Source organism: Agrilus planipennis, unplaced genomic scaffold, assembly GCF_000699045.2.
Source record: "Agrilus planipennis isolate EAB-ADULT unplaced genomic scaffold, Apla_2.0 scaffold144, whole genome shotgun sequence".
Lineage (NCBI taxonomy): Eukaryota > Metazoa > Arthropoda > Insecta > Coleoptera > Buprestidae > Agrilus > Agrilus planipennis.
Window position 1 is genome coordinate 480,866 of NW_020438905.1, and position 14,223 is coordinate 495,088.

The 14,223-nt window shown below is 31.6% G+C and overlaps 2 protein-coding genes across 6 annotated transcripts in view; one reads left to right on the forward strand and one right to left on the reverse strand.

Annotated features, from left to right (window-relative positions):
- LOC108737716 (supervillin) overlaps positions 1-14,223 on the reverse strand; it is a 216,405-nt gene that overhangs the window by 192,594 nt on the left and 9,588 nt on the right. The window contains exon 1 of one of the 5 annotated variants that reach the window (XM_025973349.1): positions 4,543-4,670. The exons of 1 other annotated variant lie outside the window; for it this stretch is intronic. Coding sequence is in view for 1 of the 4 variants with exons in the window: in XM_025973351.1 (XP_025829136.1) it covers positions 4,543-4,546 (4 nt within the window). In the remaining 3 variants the exon portion in view is untranslated. Of the gene's footprint in view, positions 1-3,150; positions 3,558-4,542; positions 4,671-14,223 lie in introns of those variants that run through there. 3 more of the 5 variants (XM_025973351.1, XM_025973347.1, XM_025973348.1) reach the window with 3 other exon arrangements.
- The window catches only part of LOC108737718 (protein cueball), a 16,442-nt gene continuing 8,801 nt past the window's right edge, over positions 6,583-14,223 (forward strand). Inside the window, exon 1 of the mRNA XM_018470791.2 lies at positions 6,583-6,800. Coding sequence (XP_018326293.1) covers positions 6,728-6,800 — 73 coding nt within the window. The 5' untranslated portion in view covers positions 6,583-6,727. The remainder of the gene's footprint in view (positions 6,801-14,223) is intronic.

Below are 14,223 nucleotides of genomic sequence, written 5' to 3' on the forward strand. Positions count from 1 at the left end.
CGTGCTGTCAAACCTACACTAGCAAGGAGATCGGGCTGAAACTATAGCTACAAGCTATCCAAGGATGGTACTATAGAATGTCACCTCAAGGTAGGCCTAGTGGCGTCATCTCTTGGTTAGGCCGGAAACTTATCAATCCACCCTCGTATATCATTAAATTATGTGCAAGTTCAAAATAAAATCTCCCTCTTCTACAAGTATTATATTTCCTGGGATCGCCTTGTCCCTCTAAACACACATTTTTTTAACATAGTTAAACTACCAATACATCATCATAAAGTCATCAGTCCTAGGACTGGTTGAACACGCACCTCCACACTCTTTCCTATCCTGAGCTAATCTTCGCATTTCCCTAACACTAGAACAACATACATCCTTAACTATTTGCGATCCGTAATCTAATCTAGATCTACCTCTACTCCTCCTAACTCCCGATTCTGCCTCTAATATGTCTTTAACTAGACCTTCATGCCTGAGAAGGTGTCCTACTAACCTATCTCGCCTATGTCTTATCGACTTCCATCCACATCGAGTCCTATTCACCTGTTTCCCATTCTTTCAAATACCTCTTCATTTCTAACCTTTTCTATCCACGTTATCCTTATCATTCGACTTTAAAACCACATTTCGAACGCTTTTAACCTTTTCTTTTCCGCCGCGCTCACCGTCCATGTTTCGTACCCATACAGCGCAGCGTTCCAAACATACTTACACCTTTAACAATCTTTTACAAATTTCTAAATTAATCATTCGCGAGTATAGAAGTTTTATCGACCCCGTGCTATCCTCTGCTTTATACCCCTATTACTCCTTCCGTCCTGACTTATCTGACTTCCTAGATACCTAAAATCAGCAACTTCTTCTGATACATAAACAAAGATAAATTGTAAATCCTGCGGGAAGTATTGTTAAAAATCCAGCTCATGAATATTCAATCGTCTTGAACTGGGTAATCAGATATAACTGCACAAAGGTTAAACAGTGGAAAAAAACATTAGCCCTTAAAATCTAATTAATGATGTCTATTCTGTGCCACCTTCTACTCCCAAAAGAAATATATGTACAGTACTTTGATATATAAGAGAATATTTTTATTCGTGTTTTACTTTCATCAGAATTCAATTCTCAACTTAGCAGAGTGGTCAGTAACCATTTTTTGATCACGTATCTTTAATTAAATATTACGACAGGTACTTTTTAACAAAATGTAGGAAGTTTGCTGAAGTTAAATTAGATTTTACATAACCAAATTTCAATTTTAGTAACGATGAACGTATACATGTACCTGCCGCATTCACATGTTATGTAAACAGTTGCAGTACATTACTATTTCAACAGATACTCAAGCACAATTCGAACGGATCTGCCTAATTTACTTCGTTACATTTGTGCCAAGAATTCAGTAATATTCTGCAATTTCTGTTGCTGTCTTTAGAAAGCAGTAAAATATTTTCGGAATAGGCAAACCGGCATAGAAGAGACATAGACTTATTTTATCGTCTGAAACAGGAAAGGTTAGGTTTTATTAGTATCTAAATCTATCCTTGTAATTAAGAATATTTACCATTTTAGTTAAAAGTAATTTTATGCTACATTGAAATTCGTTTATTATGGCTCCGCCTATATTGACCAACCGCTTAACACGAAGTAATTGCTGTGTTAAGTTTGGTTTTCATATTAAATTCTCTATAGGGAAGTTTGCATATAATGACTCCGTTTAAAATCAAACTGTTGTGGTAATACCGCTTCCATTTCATATAAATCTGTACGTACAGTGGAATTCGTTTATTATGGCTCCGCCTATATTGACCAACCGCTTAACATGAAGTAATTGCTGTGTTAAGTTTGGTTTTCATATTAAATTCTCTATAGGGAAGTTTGCATATAATGACTCCGTTTAAAATGACATATCGTTTATTATGACTGATTCTCAAGAAATCATATCCGGCTATAGTGACCCAAATGATTATTAATAACATTTTAGCTCATTTTTCTGACCCTTCTTATGTATATTGATATTACAATTCATTGTTCTTTTTCTTTTTCTGTTAATAAATATATACAATTTGTAGTTTTTCTCTCTATTAAACTAAATAACTAACCAAAATAGGAAGTTGTTTATTTTCTAAGACTAAGCTTTGTGTCAGGCCCGCTTAGTATGACGTATTTGTCATTACCCTTCGATGTCATTATAAGCGGATACTACTGTATTTTAATTTTTATAGTTTTGTTCTAAAGAAATGAATGAAATTTTGTACGATATATGTATATTTGTTTTGAAAAAGTTAATTTTAATCCGATATACACACACTTTATTCGTCAAAACATCGTTCTAATTATTTATTATTAATTTTTGCACTATAGACAATCTTTAGAGCAAATATCTTTTTGATCAACTTTGTACTGCCGGTAGGTATATGAAATATGAACTTTTTTAAATGGAAAAACCACTTTATTAAGCAAAACACTAACGAAAATCAAAATTACCTACTTAACGAAAAAGAGTTAACTATACATGCATAGTATTTGAAAACATGCAAATATTTTGAAAACTATATACCCTTCTGTTTTCAAAATAAGTCAAAACTATTAGATTGAGTTTACTTGCTAAAATACAGTTTTTAAAATATTCATAAGTGTCATAGAACAACTATAAGAGGCTTTCCCTTGTTTTGGGGCTTTAACCTGAAGTTATTTTGTTTCAAAAATACCTACAGCAGGTACTTTCCCCAAATACGTAAGCCGCGCAGGCTAAATAGATAAAAAGTTTAAGAATAGGTATCAGACATTAGTTAAGGAATCCCATGCACAAACAATAATAGATTTAGTATGTTTTTGCCATAAAGCACAAACTTTTTAAAGAATGAAGAAACTGTTAGAGAGTTGTACACATCCTTATTGGACATCTTCAATAGGTAAAATAAGTAAAATTTAACAGATAAATATTACATAAAATATTTTTGTATAATATTTATATTACATATACCGTTGTTGTAAGGTCGATAGAGAGAAAACAAAAAAGAAAACATGCATGTAGATATACGAAATAGACTATGTTTTACAACCTAAACTAACCAACATAAACATGAATACAACACACATACAACTTCACGCGTACGCACACAAATTAAAAATAGACAATTTACATACTCACATTCTACGTCAGATGAGCAGGACCAGCGCTGATAATTCCGAAGAAGGTCAATACAATTTAACACTTTATGGTAAAACCGACACTCAGCTGATCAACAAAAAACCACAAACGTTTTATTCCCCGCGCTTCTTTTGATCCTTTCCACATTTTGTTATTCCCGAAAGGACAACACATAAGTAATAATATAATACCATACAACTGATTAATACGAAACTTAAAACAGGAACGAATGTAGAGAGCGAAAACGACGACGGACGGGATGGCTAAAATAGAATTGCCGTCCTCGACGTCTCAGTAATCGTCGTCGTCGTCGTCGTTGGTAATTATTGCGGTCTAATAAAACTCACTTTTGATTGTCAAGAATAGATTGCGAGGCCTCAGGCGCGCGGGCACGCACAACCTCATTCGAAACATTTGAATATCCCGAACTCTGACTTCAAAATTCGAATACGTACGATTAACTAATTTTATTTGCTTGCAAATAGATGGCAGTAGGATAAAACTACGTATACTTTTTTTACCCTTCACTAACGAGTAATTACTTTAGAATTTAGGTAATTTAGAAGGATAAATGAATAAAAATACGAGCAACATTTTTTAAAAAGTTTATTATTAATTTAATATTATCAGAATATTAAAATATTAAGGTACTTTATTTAGATAAAATAGGAAGTACCTAACGCTTTTCTTCTATTATAAGTAAAGTACCTATTTTTTTTTATAGGCGCCTAAACTGCAAACGCATTTTTAGTATAAATTAAGCAAACAAATACCTAATAAGTAAAATATGAATGCTGTACAAAATAAAAAATTAAGTTTTAAATTTTCAAATGTGTACCAGAAAAGTATTTATGCATGATTTTAAAATATTTTATGGTACAAGTGTTAATTAATCTGTTGTATTTTTGCCACTAATACTATACTATACAATTTAGCTGATTACGAAAAATTATATTAGTTTTTACAAAAATTTTCTTTCAATATAGGCAACACATTTTACAGACTGAACAACAGTGTAACATGTCCACAATTTTCTTCCTTAAAGTATAATAGTTTTAAACTAATTAGCAAATTTTCGCACAGAATCAATTTTTTTAAGATGTAATTAAAGTAATTATAGAAACAATTCATTTTTAATACTTCAGAATCTAATGTCAGCAAAAAGTAATAGAATGAAGACAATATTTTGATGTACTTTTTAAATTTAAATTTTTTATGAATTCGCACGAATAGAAAATTAAGAATAACTATTCAGAATTATTTACATCTTAATGAATTTATAAAAAGAACAAATGTTTGTTTATTCCTCTCTAACCTCAAATTTCTATGAAAACTAAGATAAAGCACCCTTCATACACAACTCCTTGTAATAATTATTCAAAACTTACCCATCGTAGAACCAAATAGTAAATAGATCAAACAACGTTTCAGTCAATATCACTAATTTTTTACTATTTCTATAAGTCTAACACTAAATAAAAGCACAAAACAGTCAAACTAGTAAACACACAACTACGTAGACTGTAATGCGCAGGTTTATTCTTCTTCAAAATAATTTATCAACCATAGGCGTATCAAATACACTGACCTGAATTTGTACGGGGAGTCAACTTATTTCAAACATAATTTAGATCATTTCTGCTTATTAAATATAACGTATTTCCCTACTACATATGACTAATCAACGAGTCAACAAAAGCTTATGCTCGAAAAAGTTAAGTCCTTGAAAACTATTTATGTTTTTATTTGAAAAATGTAAGAAAACTTTAATAACAATGTTTAGGGGGTACATTTCATTCTAAATCTAGGGCATATAAAACAGTTAGGTGACTAATAACACCTAAACATAAGGAAATATTACTTTTCATTAGAAGTGCGCTAAAAAGAGATTTTTTTAAAATTCCATCCCTACAGGAGTGAAAAGGAGGGTTAAAGTATCTTGTTGATAAACAACGCAAAACCTAAAGATTTAAAATTTGAAGAGAATATACCTCGAGTAATCTAGGGATGCACTAAAGCAAGATTTTTTAATATTCCATCCCTAAGGCGGCAAAAAGTGACTACTTGACCGACACGCCATAAACGGGTAGACCTAAGCATTTGAAATTCGAGGGGAATATTGCTTCAGAAGTGTAAGGATGGATTAAGGAGAGATTTTTTTAGATTCTATTCCTAGCGGGATGAAAAGAGGTGTTCGATTAATTGATTGACAAACAACGAACAGCCTAAACGATGGACCGAGATATTTGAAATTTGGAGAAAATATAACTTCTCATTAGAGGTGTACTAAGGAGAGTTGTTTCTGAAATTCCATCCCTAAAGTGAAAAGTTCAGTTAAAGACCCAAAGATTTGAACTTTGGAGAGAACTTACCTTGCGTACTCTAAGGCAATTTTTTTTTAATATTCCATCCCTAAAGATTTAAGCAGTGGTGTTAATGTGACTACCTAACCATCAAGGAACAGCATAAACCAATCGATCTAGACTTTGAAATTTGAGGGGAATATTCCTTGAGTACTGTAGGGAAGCACTAAGGAGGGATTTTTCGGAATTCCACACCTAACGAGATAAAGAGGTGTTCAATTAACTAATTTACAAACAAAGCACAGCCTAAACGGTGGACCGAAATATTTGCAATTTATAGGAAATTTGCCTCTGGTTAGAGGTGCACTAAAGAGAGATTATTTCTGAAATTCCGTTCCTAAAGAAGTGAAAAGTTGAGTTAAAGTAACTGACTAATGACAATTCGCAGTCTAAATCGATGGTCCCAAAGATTTGAAATTTGGAGGAAACATACCTTGAGTACTCTAAAACAATATTTTTTTAATATTCCAACCCTAAAGATGTAAATAGTAGCGTTAATGTGACTACCTGACCAACAAGGGACAGATTAAACCGATAGACCTATCATTTGAAATTTGAGGGAAATATGCCTCGAATACTTTGAGGGTATACCAAGGAATGTTTCTTTGGAATTCCATCCCTAAAGGGATGAAGTGAGCCGTTGAATCAACTGACTGACAGATAACGTACAGCCTAAATCGGTGCACCTAATGATTTACGATTTGGAAGTAATATTCTAGGGGTGCACTTAAGAGGAATTTTCTAGGAATTTGGTCCCAAAGGGTGGTAAAAGAAGAGTAGAGCCGCAATGGGCAAAGATGGAAAGTCAAATAAAAAAGAATTGATGAGAGAACCGTGGCTTCCTAAATGATAGTAATTACCTAAAACTATTTACCAAATGTAGAGACATCCATGGAAGCGGGCGGGTTAAAACTAGTATATAATATAAGAGATCCCTTGAAAGTACCCTGTAACCCCGTCACTGCATGTCAGTTGGATCCAGTGGTTGGCAATTGAGAAAGCTGTTTCAATAAAACGTTGGATAAAGTGAGAGGTAAATACATAAGTTTAATATATACCAAACTCTACGCAAGCGGAGTATGTCACTTCGTAGAGTGATCGACAAAAACGACAGCATTTTGCTCGAACTGTTGGCGTTTACGCACGAACCTTATATGCATTAAAAAATCACATGGACTTTCTTAACTGTTTTAAGTTGTTTTAATTAAAAATGTTAATTAAACTAGGTGCGATTTTGTTAGTTTCAGCCGTCTCTAGTGCACATATGATAAGTCAAAGATGGGGTAAGTCAGAAATTCGATTTTCTTAAACACCAAATATATTTTTGCGCGCCATAAGCACCTTGCACGTAGTCACGTAGGCTACTGTTATCCTATTACATCAGGGATAAAGTACATATCATTGCGGATATTTGCATTGCGGAAAGCTTATTGGTGTAATTTCCGATGCTCACGTTTATCTTTACCAATTTTTTTTAGAGACTTTTTGCGTAAATACCTATACGCATTTTTTGAAAGATTTTATTTTTTTAAATCAGTACCAAATAGATAAAAGACTAATTAAATAAACCTACATTCCTAGCAAGTTTAAGTAGGTTGAAAAATAAATGCACCGTAACAGTTTCTACTTCACAGGCATTTTATTCATTAGCATTTGCACTTTGATCTTTGTAATATTGATTAGTTTTAATAACTTATTCTATTTAGTACTTACATGTAGAATCCGATCAGGTATATATTTTTTATCTATTTCTGTTAAATTGAGCTACATATGAATCTGAGAAATATTTTTTTTAGATCTATTCCAACTTAAAGCTCCAGTATAAAAAACTGTTGAATGTGCTAATCACTTCTAATTAGCACATAAGTAGGTCCTATAATTTATTAAAAAATATATATTTTAATACCTTCGTAGGCATACAGTATCTGAAAATTGCTCAAAACCCAAAATATCGATGTTTACTTAAACTTTCTGCCTATATACACCACTAGCGTTGCGTAACAAATTTTTTCTAATTCTAGAAAATAGAGATATAAGTTGACGAAAAAGGGGCAGATATAATTAAAAATAAATGGTTCAATGTTAAACAAAATTAAATGTTATTAATTATGTGTTACGAGCTGGGTTTCTTAACCTTGAATCCAGAGACTCCTAAGGGGTCAATCTCAATATTATTTATTAAGATAATAATTAATGCAATAATACGTAAAACTGCGCGTGCCATTGTACGGGGTGTTCGGGTGGCACTAAACAACACCTCAATTTAAACTCATCATTCACTTTGGTCTAGCAGCACTCTTTTCACAATGTGACACAAGTTATCATCCAGAATCTCCAGCCCTATCCAATAAAAAGTACTTATAAATTCCCTTGTTTCGTGCATCCAAAAAGAAAGCGTCAAAATTTTGAAAATTTGAAAGTGGCCCACCATCAAAAAAAAGATTAGGCCAGGATAATACAATGAAAATTAGGACTTATGTTGATATATTCATGGGGCAAAAGTATTCGGACATTCAAGTCCTAGTCGAGAGCTTGCTTGATATGATTCCTGTCCTGACTGCTGAGGGGTGGTGAAAAATAAGATACGCGTCAGTGATGGAAATAAACATGCGATATGAGAGTTGAGTTATGTGAGTTAATAGTATATTTACTTGCGGTTTTACATTTTTCATCATTTTTACGCGAGGCGTCTTGGGTCGTTATCATCATAAGGTCGTCAGTTCTAAGACTGGTTAGACACGCACCTCCAATCTTTCCTATGCTGAGTTAATCTTCGCATTTCCTTGAAACTAGAACATACTACATCCTTAACTATTTGCGAACAGTAATCTAATCTAGTTCTACCTCTACTTTCCCTAACTCTCTAATATGTCCCTGACTAGCACCTCATTCCTGAGAAGGTGTTCTATCAACCTATTTCGCCTATTTCTTGTTGACTTCTATAGAGTCCTCTGTTCTCCTATTCTTTCTAATACGTCTTCATTTCTAACCTTTTCTATCCACGATATCCTCATCATTCACCTGTAGCACCACTTTTCAAACTCTTCTAACCTTTTCTTTCCTTTTCATTCGTACAGCGCCGCGTTCCAGACACACCTTTCTACAATCTTTCAAATTTCTAAATTAACCTTTCGCGAGCATAGAGGTTACTTCTTTTTGTTCTATCCTCTGTTTTATATATCTACTGCTCTTTGCATCCTGACTGTCTAGATACCGAAAATCAACCACTTGTTCTAATTTTTCGACTCCTATCTTTATATTCGCTTTTTCCCTACTTTTTCTCCCCTTGCATGCCAGTATTTTGGTTTTATTTTGATTTATCTTTGTTTAAGATTAGTCTCCATAACTACTACGTTATGATCGCTATCTGTATTTGCTCCTAGATAACTCCTACAGTCCTTCACACTTGATTTTTAAATCTTTGCTTAAAAGTATGTAATCTAACTGATATCTCCGTGAATCACCTGGCATCTTCTACGTATAATGCCTCCTAACGTGATGGTTAAATAAAGTATTCGCTACGGTTAAGTTGTATTTATCGCAAAATTCTATCAGTCTATCTCCTCTATCATTTCTATTGCCTAATCCAAAAGAACCTGCTATTGCACCTTTTTTACCTTCACCTATTATTGCGTTGAAATCTCCTACAACTATTAGATTTTACTGGCCTTTCACTAAATTTAACACGTCTTCTATATCTGCATATACCTCTTCTACGTCTTCATCAATGTAAGATGATGTAGGCTTGAAGACCTGCACTAATACCGTTTTTACCGGCTTCGAGTTTAATTCAATTTTTGTAAATAACTTTCTACACTCTGCCCTGCTTTCTTACGCATTACAATTCTTACTCCCGAATTACCTTCCACCGATCCTGTATGTATTATTTTAAAGTCTCCACTCCAGAAGTCTCAAGTTCCTGGCCAACGAACTTCACTAATGCCTACTATATCTAATTGTAGTCTATTCATCTCAACTTTCAAATTTTCTAACATCCCTGCTTGCCTCATTATTCTAGCATTCCACATGTTTTTTTATAATTCTTTTCCCTTTTATTATTATCGCTTCCAAAACAGCTCATTAAATACGAAGGCACGTAAAGCACTAATTATGGAAAAAACAAACATTCATCGTAAAAGTCAATTCTGTCCAAATATGTTTAACTGTAGCCTTAAATCGAATCGAAGATAATAATGTCAATAGTCAATTGATTTATTTAAATAGGCTGTGGTGAGTATGCACCATCTACAGTTGAGAGAATGGTGTCTATAAACTATGCCTTGTGCGATAATAAATTAGATTATAGCATTATAATTAAGTAATCGTATTTATCAAGGTGATTGTAAAATATTTAAATGGAATAAAATTACAAGTAATTGTAACTACAATACAATATACTTATGTGTTTATATAACTGAACTTGACCTTACTGTAGGTATAGCTTTACTTCACAGTGTTAGCTCAGTTGTATTTTAATAAAATATTAAGGCATTAACTTAAGAAACATCATTTTTCTTAATAAATACTACGAGTAGATTTTTCACTTTCTTTTCATTTAAATTATGAGTTAAGTGTCAAATATAAATTAGTCATTGTCACTTTTGCATAGTAAGTTTCAGTCGCTAATCGGTGATCAACTCTTGTTAAATGTTCACAAGTTAATTCTACAACACAATATCAGGATTTTCTATTTAATTAACTGTAAGAAATATAGGTAGGTAAGTATTTACTTACTACGATATTTCGATTAAAGATATTTAGATGGGTAGGATGAATCTGAATTGTATTTCAATATGTAAGTACCTATAAAAGTATCTCCAAATTAGTTATCACCTTTTCTTTTGATTGATTGATTTCTAAAAGTTGTTATTATACGTAAATTGTTTAGTATAAAAATTAAGAAGAAACATCAGTATTATTATCTCAAGTCATTTTCCATATTTTTGAATTTTCTGTAAAAGATTTTTATTATTTATTGGTAGGCAAGTACTAAATTTTGAATCGAATGTATCTTTTTCGGACTAATTAGCTGTGATCGAAGGTAGATAATAATGAGTTCGTCTTCCGTTTCGTTTTCTGTTGTCGGAGACATCTTCATTGTGTGATAATCGTAATATGGGTGGGTAAATGTCACAGCAGGAGAGTCTTCGATCCTTTAAAATCGGTCCGAATTTCTTTAATTATTTTAGTCTTTGATATTGATAATTTTACTTGAATGTACACGTTACATTTCTATTATAATCTAATATTTAGTAGTTACACATATATGGGGCAGTAATACAACGTTAAAAATGCCAAACGATCTTCTGTTTACCAACCTACATATAAATGTCTTACTTACATTCCCGTTCCTTTTTAGATTGTTTCTGGATTATAAAAAAAAAGTCTGACAAAATTGTCGATTAGGAAACAAATTCTGATTCCGTAAATACGAACGTATTGTATTTACGTAAACATTAGAACAAACTTGTTCAATTACATATTTATTACATTACCATATTTATATGTATATCAAGGTTTGCATGCTTAATCTTTACTATCTATTACACAATTGCATTTTGTAAGAGATACGTAGTACCTATGCAATTCATTTGTTTATTTGATCGATAACCTTTGTTGTATTTTTAGAAAGCTTGTGTATACGAAGTATAAAGATTCTATTAACTTTTTAATCTTGAAAACTCTTTTTAGCATCGTCAGAGGGGTACAAAAAGATAAACATATACCCCCATCTTTATTCTTTATATTACATATTTTCGTGGGTGAACTCCCTCATTGAAAATATCACCAGCTTCTCTAAAAACTGTCTTAAATAAACCGAATTCTCAGTATCTTTTGAGCAATGCGTAACATCCCTCAAAACCACTAAATTACATTTATTGGAATTACACAAATCTCAAATTAATAAGGAAAAATTTGTTATGGCTGTCACGTTTGTTTCAACGACTTTGTGACCTGTAATTTACAAAATTTGCCGTTCTTGTTCGTACCGTAGTGGTAAAAGTACTAGTGCGGCGCGTGTTCTACTCCCGACGATGATGTTTTTCATCATTAACGTGAGCTAATGTCTAGTAGAATGAGTTAACAATAAGTTGATTGTACATTAATGTTTGATAATTATTAAAATATTAGCCACCACTAAAAGTAAAAACTTTTTTAAACTATCGATATTAACTAAAATAATGGGCCAAATTGGTATTATTTCGCATATTATCCGTTCATATTCAAGAGTATTCTTTTGTATGGTTGTTGTAGTTTTAGTTTAGTTTTAATAAGAAAGCTCCCATCAGTATGTAACTTAATTAGGTCAAAATTAAAATTAGTCTGTGAAAACAAAACTAGATACTTTCCTTTGCGTATTTTTTTTTCCAGAGTAACCTAAAACAATCAGCTTTTTTGTAAACTGTAATATTCTGTTTGATCAAAATCAACAACTGTTGTGTATAATCAATCCAAAACAATGTGCATTATTAGGAGTCGAATACGAAGATTGCGTATGTTTCCAGTCATTGTTTTCAATTAATTCATTCATTATCGTAATTGAACAAAAGATAACCTCGCATTGAATTAAAAATGTAATGCACACGTGTATTGTATACACTTATGGCTATGTAGACACGTACGCAATTTTTTTTTCTATGCTTATTTGCACACTGTGGAAGTAAATAACAGAAAAAATATTACAGATAATTTATAATGGTAAATTTTCTGTTTTATTTGTTTCTACAAACTACATCATCCAATATTACCAAAATGGAAAAATTCCTCCTAAATGATAACGTTCAAATGCATAATTACTAGTTTTATAAAGTACTAAACACTTTTCCTACTAATTTAATGAAAATCCATAGCCAAACGTAAAACGATTGATTTTCACAAAAGGTAAAAATTAAAATTATTTCACCGTATATTAACAGTGTGTCTAGAGATCTTTGAAAATCCGGAAATCACCTCAGAGAAAAATATTTTCCGGTCTCTAAACATCATCGTCAATGGACCTCAATATCCGTAACTGAAAATTAATTCATAGACTGATACAGAAGCCTTTAAATAGGCTGATTTGCAAAAGTAATGAAATAAATTAAAATAGATTTAAAAAATTAAAAAATTGTTTCAGTTNATATATAATACCTAATAATAATAATAAGTTTATTTTGTCTTCTACTTTTAATGTCCTGTTCGTTTGATATTTAATATAACGTTTTTATTTTGTCTACTGTAATTCTTGTTTTTTATACATAACTTTCAAAATTTTGGCCAATCCATAAGCTACAAAAGTTATCTAAACCCCGGAAAGTGTGGTTTGATTTTGTTGTTTCTAAGAACTTGTCAAGAAAATTGTTGGTTTTATAAAAGTTAAAGACGATTGTGAGAATTGTTACATTTTAATTAAGTAATACATAAGTAAATATATGATCAATACAAGATAATAATGATAAGCATGTAATTTTCAAAAGCACGAGCAATTTTTTTATTGAAAATTTATTTAAATTGGAGTAAAATGATGAAAAAGAAAAAAATGTGGTGATGATTTCACTTCACAGAGGCATTTTTGATAAACAATTATCGTTAGTTGATATAAATATATTTATTTTGAATCTTCCAAAATTTTCTAATTTATTCACCTGATATCCAAATCAGAAATAATGATAAAAACGTGACGATTCCATTAAAAATCGCGTGGTTTTGTTTAACTTATTATTTTATTAGTGTGATGTGCTAATTCTTATCTGTGAATTGCCTTTTCTTGACATTAAAACTGATATAAAGTAATGTTGAAATTTTCCTATTCCAAAGCTATAAGACGCAGTAACATTTTTCATATTTAATAATTGATTTCCCAGAATATCTAACTATTTTCATTCATAAATATATCCTAATTTAAATTCTCTATGATTACGTTCTTATATATTTAACATAATACAGATTCCCGTCTTCAAAATATTTATTATTTTGGTCACCATACCTTTTACTCTGATCATGCAATTCATACATGCTGAAAAAATTGAAAAATGAATTTAATTAAAAGCTTATTTAATTAGATATAAGCAATTGTGTGAATCTTTAAAAAATATGAGACACGACTCGATGAGTTGTATGAGAGTGATTAAACACTCTGCTGATAAATGTCTCAACCTTTTAGATTGATTAATATTTTTATGATTATTTCACATGAAAATTCTGAACGAGGAGCAGGATTTTTGTTATTTTTACTATTAGGCTACTCATAGAATTTCATATTTTAAAACTCTGTAATTGCGTATCGTGTTTCGATAAAATAGTCCTTATCTTAGCACGTACCACAAAAATCAATTTATAAAAAAGGATTCCGCGTTATTGTGGTTTGCGGTTAAAATATATTACATACCCTGAACATTTTAATTCAGTTTTCTATTTGAGCACAGTTCACATTTGCATACGTTGTAATAAGTAATAAATAAAATTTCGGTCTGAGAAACCACAAAATGGTGTGTTACATAAGAAATGCAAAATAACTTCCTTATGCTTATAATGCATGTTGTACATTTATATTAAATGATCAATTACTTGTAAACAAATCACCTTTAAGTCACTTATACGAGGGTGGATTGATAAGTTTCCGGCCTAACCAAGAGATGACGCCACTAGGCCTACCTTGAGGTGACATTCTATAGTACCATCCTTGGATAGCTTGTAGCTATAGTTTCAGCCCGATCTCCTTGCTAG